We start from the raw sequence: 11415 nt of genomic DNA, 5'->3' as shown, positions 1-11415 counted from the left end.
TTGCAGAAGAGATGGAAGAAACTGCAAAGCATCGGGGGGAGGGAAAAGCAGAGCCTGCGAGCGCAGAGCCTGCTGTAGCTCTGACAGCTGGGAGGGCTCGGCCGTCTCGGTTCTGTTTCCCTCGTGCAGGTGGCCACACCACAAGAGCTCCGTGTCTGCTGGCCCGGCTTGTTGTCTCAGCCGGTCCCTTGCAGCCGGCAGCGAGCCTGCCTGCATGGCCACACGGTGCTGGAGAAGCAGCGGTGGGGAGCAGTTGCTTTTCTCTGCCTGCCCCACTGCGTCCTCTGGCCAAAGTGAGAGCTGAGAAACTCTCTCTGACCTCACTTAAAAATTAAGCAAGAAGAAGGGCAAATAGAAGAATTGGGCTTAGAGCAGAGGGGTTGATGTGAGGTGCGTTGGGAGGGAGCTGGAGTGTGCTCGTGGCAGGAGGTACAGCCAGAGAACAGGTGACCTGGCACCCGTCGGGGCTGCTGTCTGTGTTGTTGGAGCTGCAGGAATTTCAGTAACTCAAGGGAGAACGTGTCTCCTGGCTCCACAGTGCCATGGCTGCTCTGTTACTGCCATCAGGTTCTGCTCTGTGGATGGGCACGTGCTTACACTTAGGGCACCGTCTTGGCACCGGCACTCAGCCGGTCCCTGCTCTTCGGTCTGGCCGGGTCCCCAGGCCGGGCTCTCTGCCCGGCTCAGGCTCCAGGAGCTGGTACAGAGCAGGTGAGAGGCAGCGAGGGGGCTGCCGGGGGGACGGCGTGCTGGGCCCAAGGGATGTCCTTTGGCTGCACCTGCAAGAGTCACCGGGGCAGCAGCTTGCTCAACCGGCTGCTGCATCATGGCCAGCGGTGAGCCCTGGCGCTGCTCTGCTCCTTGGTATCGGGGATGGCCATGCTGGCCCTGCCTCTGCCTGAAGCCATTTGGGTCCCCGTGCTGTTTGCTGATCCCTGTTTGCTGACAGGGTGAGGCTGGTGTGTGTGCCGGACTGCGGCGGCTGAGCTGGCGCTTGCTGTACAGGTGCCGTACACGGAAGCAGCAGCTCCTCTTCCCAGCGTGAATTTGCAGTTACTTCCTCAACATCAAGATAGCTGAAATCTGTAGCTTTGAAGGCCTGGGTGAGCATTAATTGCATTTCTGGCATGAAAAGTCACCCAACTCGTTTGTTTCTGGAAGGAGCCGGTAGTCAGGCTGTTTGTGTCACCTTTAGAAAGGGACTTGTGGCTGGGAACAGCCGCGCAGAAGCTCATCCCCGCTGGCAGGAACGCTGGCTCTGGGGGAGAGGGGAAAGGCTGCACCAGCCCCGGGACTGTGCCGGTGGGATTTGACCGGTGCTTCAGGAGCCGGGGACCACGAATGCCACATGCTGCCAGTAGTGCTGCTCACTGCGAGTGCAGCAACCTTAGTGCCAAGGCTTATTGCCATGGATTGATAAAACACAGCACCTCCAAAGAGCCGTTAGCAGATGCAATTCTGCAGGTGTCCTGTGCAGGTGGAGCTGGAGGAACAAGCAGATTTAATATGCTGGTGCAAGGAAATAAATTCTTTTCCCTCCCAGTCTTGCCTCACTGGGGATGAGAAGGGACCTTGGGGCTCTTCCCCACAGTCTGCTGCTGTGGCATGCTCAGGGCGGGGGGCTGCTGAGCTGCCTGAGATGGCCCGGGCCATGGGGGCTCATCCCCAACTCTGGCCCTGCTCTCTAAGGACGGCATTTCTGTCCGTAGTGCCTGAAAGCCAGTGCTGTGACTGTCCCAGAAACACTGCTCTTCATATCCACTCTGGATGGAAACCTTCACGCAGTGAGTAAGAGCACAGGTGACATCAAGTGGACCCTGAAGGATGGTGAGTAATGACACGGGGGGTGCTCCCTGGGCTTGTCACTAGCCGGGTTTGGGGATACACACCGCCAGCCTGGCTCTTGCTGGTTGGGCTCTGGGCCAGCAGTTCCTCCAGCCCTGGGGGACACTGCCAGCTCCAGCCCCAGGCACGGCCATGTGCAGGGAAGAGCATGGGGGGGGGGGGGGTGGTCAGACCCCCCACGGCCAGCAGTGCCTATTCTGGGTCTGAAATGCAAATAGACTGTGGACCTGGGCACGGCAGCGCATGGCTGCGCTTGGTAAACACTGCCACGTTGTCCCCGCTCATAGGGAGAGGCTGCTGACGTCTGTGTTTCACTCTCTTTTTCAGATCCTATTCTGCAGGTGCCGGTTTATGTGGCAGAGTGAGTGTCATCCCCCGTGGGCAGGGTGCCCTTTCCAGTTAGGCAGGCTGCGAGCCGTGCAGGAGCCTTTCGGAGGTGCACGGCTGCCCTGATGAACCAACAGATTCACAGCAAGAAAGAGGAACCTCAGAGAAATGAACCTCCCAGCCCATTCCGTAGCGTTGCCTTAAACCTACCCTTTGTGCTAGCACTTCGTGCGTGATGATGAGGAATAGCTGCTCCCTGCTGCTGAACATGTAGCCTTTCTACAGACAGGCGAGAAGCTCTCACCACCACCATGCACAAAAGCGTAGGAGAGAAATTGAGGAAAATCCACCTGGAAGCGCTGGGGGAAGGCAGGACAGCAGGGAGCTCCCCTGGGGCGGGCAGGGCACAGAGCCAGCACAGCTGGTAGGCACTGGGTGGCTGTATGGAGTTACAGTGCTGACCCAGAGCAGGAGTTCATCTCCTACCAAAGCCGGTGCTGGAGGTTTCCCAGAAAGGTCAAGCCCTGTAGCGAATCACCCTGGAGCAAACTGCTGAAGGGGTTTCTAAAGAAAGCAACTCCTCTTTAGCCCTTGGCGTGTGCCTGGGGCAGGGGGCAGCTCACGTTTCATCCTCCTCTCTCCTCCTTTCCAGACCAGCATTCCTTCCAGACCCCAATGATGGCAGCCTGTATATCCTAGGAGGAAAAAACAAAGAAGGCTTGATGGTCAGTGGGGCTGTGTGCATCCCGCCCACCCACACCCCTCAGGGTTCACCGGGCTGGGGGACTGGGGGGACCGGGCGGACCTGCTGGTCAGGGCGAGCCTGGGGGCCATCAATTGCTCCAGCTTGGTGCTTGGAAGATGTCAGCTGAGTGGGTGTGGGGCAAATACAGCTGGCAGCCTTTCCTTCCCCACCACCCCGTCCTGCGCTGGGGTTGAGCAGTGAAGGCAGGCGAGGAGGAGGAGGCTGTCCGGGGGGACCTCTCCTTCCCACCCTGCTCCTGAAGGCAGGAAGGCTGCTGCTCGAGGAGGTGTTTCTCTGACCCCGCATCCACGCTGCCGTCTGTGTTGCAGAAGCTCCCGTTCACCATCCCGGAGCTGGTCCAGTCCTCGCCGTGCCGCAGTTCAGACGGTGTGCTCTACACCGGTACGCAGAGCCCGGCCACTCCGCCAGACCCGCGGCGGGGGGAGGAGGAGAGGCTGCATGGGGACCTCCGGGAACGTGTGTCCGTGGAGGGCAGGGACAGGAGGAAGCCTGACAGGCGGCTCTTGGGGATGGACAGCAGGGCTGCGAGACAGAGAAAATGTATTTTCATTCTCAGGGAAGAAGCAGGACACCTGGTTCATTGTGGACCCCAAGTCAGGAGAGAAGCAGACCACTCTCTCGACAGAGGCCTGGGATGGTCTGTGCCCGTCAAGTCCCCTGCTCTACATTGGCCGTACCCGTAAGCCAGTCCTGCTCCCCGTTCGTCCATCTAGTCCCAGGAATGGAGTGCTGGACGGTGACCTCGTGCCCTGCTCTTGTCCCCAGAGTACGTCATCACCATGTACGACACCAAGTCGCGGGAGCTGCGCTGGAATGCCACCTTCTCCGACTACTCGGCACCGCTCTGTGAGGAGTCTTACCACTACAGTGAGTGGCCGCTGCGCATGCGGGAGCCACAGGATCCAGCTCCCCCGGCAGCCTGCTCGCAGCGGGACCCTGGCTCTGCGGGGACCCTGCGGTGATGCTGCCATGGCCAGTGGGTCTCAGCTGTGCCGATTGCTGGGGAAAAATGGCTGCTGCACCGGCCACAGCTCTCGTGGGAGCAGAGCAGCAGGCAACAGCCCACGGCCAGTGGCACGACTGAGGGGGAGCGGAGGGGGGGCAAAGCCCCATGGCCAGCACCGCTGCATCGCCCCCTCCCTCTGGCTTTGCCTAGAAATGGCACACTTCGCCTCGAGTGGGGACGGGCTGGTGGTGACGCTGGACAAGGAGAATGGGGAGGTCCTGTGGGCGCAGAACTATGGCTCGCCCGTGGTCGGCATCTATGTGTGGCACCAGGACAGCCTCCGCCGTGTCCCCCACCTCAACCTGGCGATGGAGACCCTGCGCTACCTGACATTCCACTCACAGGACATCCACCTCTTCAAGTGGAGCTACCAGTCCGTGAAGGACTTTGCCACCACCAAGACCCAGCTGCTGTATGTGGTTCCTGTGCCGTGGCAGCCGGTGGCATTTGTGTTGCCTGTGCTTGGCCACTCTGATCCGTGGTGGATGGAAGCCTGATGCTTGTCCCTGCCTTGCAGGCCAGCGCTTTACGTGGGGAAGTACGCGGCCAGCTTCTACGCCTTGACCTCCCTAGTCCACGGCAGCGTGGCTCTGGTGGTGAGTCTCCCTGCTGGCCCCTTCTGGGGTGAGCTGCGGCGGGTGCAGGTCCTGGCTGCACGGTGCTCCACGAGCTGTCGGACCCCCAGCCGCAGGGCATCACTCTGGCCAGGATTGACGGCCCCACCACGGATGATGTGACCATGAGAGAGTCGGGGGAGTGTGAGATCACGCCCAGCACCGACGTCAAGTACCCGCAGGGCAGCATCACCTCACTCCACAACCAATGGCTCCTAATAGGTGCGGACCCACAACGGGCACTGGCTTTCCCTGCATCCTCGCTCCCAGAGGGTGCCCCGGAGAGGGGCAGCCTGAGCTGCTGGTGTGTTTTGGGGTGGCAGCCCAACCTGCTTTGCTCAGTGGGGTAAACGGGACCGAGGCTGTGATTCAGCCTCAGGGACTTCGGTGACTTTGGCTTGGGGCTGGTGGCAGCCCATCCTTGTCCCCTCCCCAGGACAGAGACCCTTTGAAGCGGGGCTCACAATTACCCGTGCTGCTGGGTGTGCTATTGCACATTAAGCCCTGCACGCAGATGCTGGGTTAATTAGCCTGCTCTGTGATTGCTGTCACAGGTGTGATGGCTGCATTGGCAGGATTGGAAATCAGGGTGGTGTCTTGGGGTCGTGGCAGGGGAGGCACAGAGAAGCAGGGTCAGGCCCCCCACTGCATGCTGAGAGCAGAGGACCTTGCCCTCTGCCTTTCTCCGCTGGCTGCTGCTGCTGCTCCAGGTCCCCCTCTCTGGGCTGTAGCTGTGATGTTTTTTGCGTGTCCCATGAGAACCGACACCCCTTCTTCTGAAGAGCCAAGGCTGTCTGGCCAGCCCATGTCGGTGCTGGGGAGATGAGGGACTGATGCTGTGACCAGAGACCAGCTGATGGTTGTCTCTGTTCTCCTCCCACCGCAGGGCACCACGAGCTGCCCCCCGTGGTCCACACTACAATGCTGCGAGCCTTCCCAGAGAACCTGAGGAAGACAACGGAAACCATCATCCCCAGGGCTCCTCCTGCCAGGACCGTGTTCGACGACGTGAGTGGCGGAGCTCTGCTGGGTCCCACCTCTGTTCTGGGGGGAACCTCGCGCCGTGCTGGGTTGCCGAAGGGTCTGGGCCATCTGGGGCTGGGCAGTGGGTCCCCAGCATGGGGTAGCACGGGGAGGGGGTCCTGCGTGCAGGGTTGTAGTGAGGAGGGGGTCCCAAACTGGAGCACCCAGAGGTCCGTCCCTCTGGTGTCACCCAGCCCCTGGCATGTGTTGCAGTTTCTGGCCCCGAGCAGCCCGGAGGAGCCGGCTGTCCGCAGCGAGGGGCAGTTCCAGCCAGACCCCACGCCGAGGGAGCAGGTGGAGGTCTACCCCGAGGCCGGCACCTGGGACCTGGTGGTGGCTGGCATCGGCACGGCTCTGCTGGGCGGAGGAATCCTCTTCCTCCTGCTCACGGTGAGTGGTGGCCGGTGGAAGAGCCCACTGCCTGCCACACGACCACCACTTCTGAAGGGCCGGGGACCTCGTCCTTGTGGTGGAAGCAGTGGTGCCGTGGCTGCAATGAGCCCCGCAGTGCCCATGCTGTCTTGTACGCTCTCGTGGTAATGAGCCGAGGTGATGCGCGGCTTGCTGCCGGCTGGGCAAGGGACAGAGGGTGCACACGCTGCTGGGGCCGAGCCCTGCTGATGCCCCAGCTCTGCTCTGGGTGCAGAAGCTGAGCACTCCCATGGTTTGTGTTCCAGAAACTGCAGAAGCAGCATGCGGTGCAGCAGCAGCAGCTGGAGAAGCAGATTCAGCTCCTGCAGCAGCAGCAGGAGATGCTGCTCCCAGGCCGGGTCTCCAGGGAGGGTGTCCCTGCAGAGCCCGGGGAGCCGGGGCTGAGCCAGGGAAGCGCATCACAGCTCTCGCAGAGCTCCGGCCCCTCGGCCCACCTGAAGGACCTGGCTAATGGAGTGGTCAGCCCAGATCCGGCTGTCCCAGCAGCTGCTGCAGGTGTGTGCAGGTGGGAACAGGCAAGATGCAAGGGGGTCTCTGTCAGTAGATATTGTTACCCAAAGCAGGAGCAGACATGAGAGGGGATGCAGTCCAGCTGAGACGGGAGGAGATGCAAGATCTGCTCCTGGATAAGCATAGGCTACAAAAGCAATTGCAAGAGTAGGGCCGAAGAAATGGTCAGGTGGTTAAAGAACTGGATGTCCTTCGTATAGGACTAAGGCTCATAGGCTGAAGGATGGGTGCCTTCCTCTTCCTCTGCAGATGCAGAACCAGATGTGATTGTAGTTGGGAAAGTTTCTTTTAACCCCAAGGATGTGCTGGGCCATGGAGCTGGAGGAACCTTTGTCTTCAGGTGGGTGGCATCCCGGGGTGCCTGCCCTCATTCCGCTCTCATTCTCTCTGGGAGCCACAAGGAGAGGCGTGAAGGCAGCTCCTTCCCTGGGCAGTGGTCAGTGATTCAGGGGCTTTTGTGAATGAGTTGCCACCCTCCCCTTCTCATGGTCCTCATCAAACTCATCTGGGGAGCTTGGTCTTCTGTAACCAAGGTACCAGTATGCAGGGCAGGTCTCCCCCTCGCACCAGCGCCCTGTGCTCCCCTTCCCCTCCTGCGTGCGCCAGGCTGTCAGGCAGCTGGGCTGTGCCTGCTCCAGGCCACCTTCAGCAGCAGCAGGTCTAGTCCCTTGTAAGGTTCCCCTGGCTCTGGCTGAGCCCCTTTCCCCAGCACTAAACACAGCATAAAGCAAGGGAGGCTGTTTTCCTGCAAAAAGGGGAACCTGAACCCCCAGTTTCCAGCTTGCTGCAGAGATTTCTGCCTGTCCATGGCTGTGACAAGTCTTTGGAGGTCACTCCAAGGTGACCCACATTGAGGACCCCGAGGGGCACGTTTCCAGCATCAGCCAGAGCCTGGCTGGGCTGTGCATCTGCAGCACTGGGCTCCACTCTGGCTGGGGAGGGCCGTGCACGGACGCCGCCATCGACTCTCCGTGCAGGGGACAGTTTGATGGCCGGAACGTGGCTGTGAAGCGTCTCCTGCCTGAGTGTTTCCATCTCGTGGACCGCGAGGTCCAGCTGCTCCGGGAGTCGGACGAGCACCCCCACGTCGTCCGCTACTTCTGCACTGAGAAGGACAAGCAGTTCCACTACATCGCCATCGAGCTCTGCTCTGCCACACTGCAGGAGGTGAGCCTGGGCATGGGGCCGGCCGCGTGGGGCTGCTGCTGGGGGGCTGTTGATCAATCCTGGATGTCCCCATCCCTGTGTTTGCAGGTCGGTCCCCAGGGCTTTCGTCTGTGCTGTTAGGGAGGTCCTGCAGTGCTCCCACGGGAGCAGCAAGCTGTGCCTGCCCGAAGGCAGGGTTGGCAGCCAGCAGCTCCCAGGTTTGGAGCCCTTTTTGGGGTTCCTGCCTGGCCACAGGCACGCAGCCCTGCTCTGAACCTGCTTCCCAGCAGTCAGAGGGAACAGCGTTTGGATTGGGCATGGCCATGCTGCGAAGTGCTTTGGAGAGGCAGAGCAGCCAGCAGCAGCACTGTTCCTCTGTCAGTCAAGCCCCTGCTCTTGTTCTCCTGCCGATTTGCCCCCTCGGGAGGGACTGGGCAGCTCCGAGCCTTGGCATCGGTCGGGGCAGTTGTTCACGTGCTGGGAAGAGAGTCAGTGGGGGGGAGGAGAAGCATCCTTTTACCGCGCCATAAAGCAGGAGCATTGCTGAAGCTGTGGAGGCCTGAGGACACGAGTGAGGGCAGTTTGCTGCAGAGGGAATAGATGCTGACTGGTAGAGCTGGAAGTGGCAAGCCTTGGGCACAAATGGCCTCCACATGAGCTTGTCTCCTTCCACCTTGGTGGAAGTCTAGTGAGAAGTCTCGCTCCTGGCAAGCTTTGCCTTCTTTGCCCCAGTAAATCAGGCTTCAGTTCATCTCTTTCTACCTCTGTGTGGTTCCAGTACGTGGAAAGCCCCAGCTTCGATCGCCGCAGTCTGGACCCGGTGTCTCTGCTGCGTCAGACCATGTCCGGGCTGGCCCACCTCCACTCCCTCAGCATCGGTAAGAAGGCAGCGTGCAGGCAGGAGGGCAGCGTGTCCCATCTCGGTCCCATCCTCAGCTGAGGCTGCAGGGTTTAGGCAGCAGCTCTCAGGGTCGGCAGCGTGCAGGGCAGAGGCAGAGCCCCGTCCTGCTTCGGCAGGTGACGCTGCCCGCTGTCTCTTCCAGTCCACCGTGACCTGAAGCCCTGTAACATCCTCATCTCCGTCCCAAATCGCCACGGGCAGATCCGAGCCGTCATCTCTGACTTCGGCCTCTGCAAGAAGCTTCAGAGGGGACGACAGAGCTTCAGCCTCCGCTCCGGTATCCCTGGCACCGAGGGCTGGATCGCCCCCGAGGTGCTACAGGAGACCCCGAAGGAGAACCCTGTCAGTGAGCCTTCCCCTGCGTAGGGTCCTCTTTGAGCCCGTCGTGACAGTCCCCCATGCTGGCAGCAGCCTCACGGTGTGCTGCTGAAATGCACAATTAAGACAAAAGCTCTGAGAGCCCAAGGCAGCCCAGGTGCAGAGCACTAGTGCTCCTCGCCAGGACCACCCTCGTCAGCAGCCGCCCCTGCTCTCCTGCCCTCACGGGGACAGTCCCTGGCTGTGTTCAGCACAAGGCGTCTCATCTGGCTACAGTCCTTGGAAATTCGGGGTGGGGAGGTCAGAGGGGGCTGTGGCTCACTGCGAAGGTTATGTTTCTGCTAGTCTGTTTAGCCCAGGAAAGCCTGTTCCTGCTGGAAGACGGTTGCTGTACTGGTCCCTGGCAGGGCATGTACTGGTTCTGGCAACGTGCTCCACCTAACCTTGTACTGGGGTTGGTTTGCACAGCTGGGTGAGACAACAGCAGCCCTGGCATGTCCGTCTGGCTGTGAAGTCCCGACTTTTGTCTGTGCCTCTGAAAACTTCTTCCCTGATAAGGACCTGGCATGGTGGGTGCTTCACTGACTCCAGAAAGCAGGGCAGGCAGGAGCCCTGGTGTGATGCATTTTCCAGCAGCTCTGTAGCAAAGGACCAAGCGTTCACATGAAAGAATGGAAAAGTGGGGAGGTGAAAGCTTTCCTCACCCTTTGCTGCGAGGGTCCCATCTCCACCTTCGTATTTTGCAGACGTGTGCTGTGGACATCTTCTCAGCCGGCTGCATCTTCTACTATGTGGTGTCAGGAGGGCAGCACCCCTTTGGGGACAGCTTGCGGCGACAGGCCAACATCTTGTCGGGCTCTTACCAGCTGAGCTGCCTGCAGGAAGAAGTTCATGGTGAGACCCTTCCCCCAGGCACATCCCAGTGGGGAAGCCCTGATCCGAGGGGCACAGCTCCCAGTCCTTCTTGGGGGGGTTATTTCTCCGTTGTGTTGTTTCGCCTACAGACAAGCTTGTTGCGCGAGAGCTGATTGCGGCAATGATCAGCCCCGAGCCCCAGCACCGACCTTCGGCCCCCATGGTCCTCATGCATCCCTTTTTCTGGAGTGAGGAGAAGCAGCTGCAATTCTTCCAGGTGAGCACATGCCGTCCCACTCGGCTGTGAACATAGGTGTGGTCTGAAAAACAAGTGCTGGAAACAGCCGTGTTTCGGTCAATGTGCCCATTTTGAGCTACTCTTGCAAGGGGGGGTCCCTGGGTTTGGGGTCAGGGCCAAACCCTCTTTGTCCCACCTCGGCGCTGGCTCTGTTCCCTGGCGCTGGATGGGGCAGCACAGGGCAAGGGCCAGCACTGTAACCACGCCGGTCCCCGCTCTCGGGCACGCAGGATGTCAGCGACCGCATCGAGAAGGAGCCTGCCGAGGGGCCCATCGTCTCAGCCCTGGAGTCGGGGGGACGGTCGGTGGTGAGGACCAACTGGAGGATGCACATCTCCCTCCCGCTGCAGACAGGTGAGCGCGGGGGGGGGGGGGGGCAGGCTCGCCCCTGCAGCTGGAGCCCGCTGCCGCCTTTCACGCAGAACTGGGCAGGGAATGGGGGTCCCGGGTCTGGTGCCCTTTACCGGGCAGGAGGCACCTGCTCGCGCCTAGGAGCCGAAAAGCAGGGAGGGGTAAACGTGCCAGCCCTTCCTTGGGAGGGCAGAGCAGAGCAGTACCCTGGTTTGCTGCGGGCTGCGGTGCTCGCTGTGCACCCGGCGCTGGCACCATGGGGGGCTGTGGCAGGCCCTCGCCCCGGCCGCATCCCGCCTCACTCGGTGTCTCTCCTGCTCTCCCCAGACCTGAGGAAGTTCCGCACTTACAAGGGGGGCTCAGTGCGTGACCTCCTGCGGGCCATGAGGAACAAGGTACAGCCGCCCTGGCTCCCCTTCACCCCTGCCGCCCACCGCCCCCAGCCCCACTCACCTCGACCTCTCTCCTGCAGAAGCATCACTACCACGAGCTGCCAGCCGATGTCCGGGCAGCCCTGGGCTCCGTCCCTGACGGCTTTGTGCGGTACTTCACCTCCCGCTTCCCCCAGCTGCTGCTGCACACCCACGGGGCCATGAGGGTCTGCGCCCAGGAGCGGCTCTTCCACTCCTACTACTGCCAGGGGCCGGGGGGCGAAGGCAAGTGAGCGGGGACGCACGCCAGGACGGCACCTGCGGTGCGAGGCTGCTGCGGCTGCTCCTCCCTGCCCTGCATGCAGCCACAACCCCATCTTGCAGCAGCTGGGAGCAGCCCTGGGGGCTCTGCGGAGTCCTTCTCCACCTCCCCGAGGTGAGGGGGGGCCCCAGGACCAGGTGGTCACCCAGCGTACACATGGGCTACAAGCAGGACGGTCCGGAAGAGGCGAGCGCGGGGTGGCACTGGGCTCTCCTGAGCCCAAGAGGGACCCTCTGGGCACCCACCTTTGCAAACGCTCCCAGTCAGACTCAGGGGCCCTGAAGGTATTTGTGTCACAGAACGAAAAAAAAAAAATCTCTGCAGTGGAGA

At 61.2% G+C, this 11415-nt stretch overlaps 1 protein-coding gene across 1 annotated transcript; it reads left to right on the top strand.

Moving 5' to 3' along the window:
• The first annotated feature begins 2824 nt into the window (after positions 1-2824).
• Positions 2825-11182, top strand: ERN2 (endoplasmic reticulum to nucleus signaling 2). Its single transcript, XM_010570506.1, has 19 exons — positions 2825-2897; positions 3247-3319; positions 3495-3617; positions 3704-3805; positions 4095-4356; positions 4462-4540; positions 4630-4780; positions 5445-5566; positions 5795-5971; positions 6259-6508; positions 6773-6863; positions 7501-7690; positions 8448-8547; positions 8713-8912; positions 9635-9782; positions 9893-10020; positions 10272-10395; positions 10720-10787; positions 10865-11182. Exons 1-19 carry the CDS (start codon positions 2895-2897, stop codon positions 11054-11056), a joined length of 2583 nt encoding a protein of 860 aa, XP_010568808.1. The 5' UTR covers positions 2825-2894; the 3' UTR covers positions 11057-11182.
• The last annotated feature ends 233 nt before the right edge of the window (positions 11183-11415 follow it).

Source organism: Haliaeetus leucocephalus, unplaced genomic scaffold (genome assembly GCF_000737465.1).
Source record: "Haliaeetus leucocephalus isolate CR32 unplaced genomic scaffold, Haliaeetus_leucocephalus-4.0 Scaffold295, whole genome shotgun sequence".
NCBI classification, from domain to species: Eukaryota; Metazoa; Chordata; class Aves; order Accipitriformes; family Accipitridae; genus Haliaeetus; species Haliaeetus leucocephalus.
The sequence above is the reverse complement of the archived record's forward strand: the minus strand, read 5'-3'. Positions and strand labels throughout refer to the sequence as shown.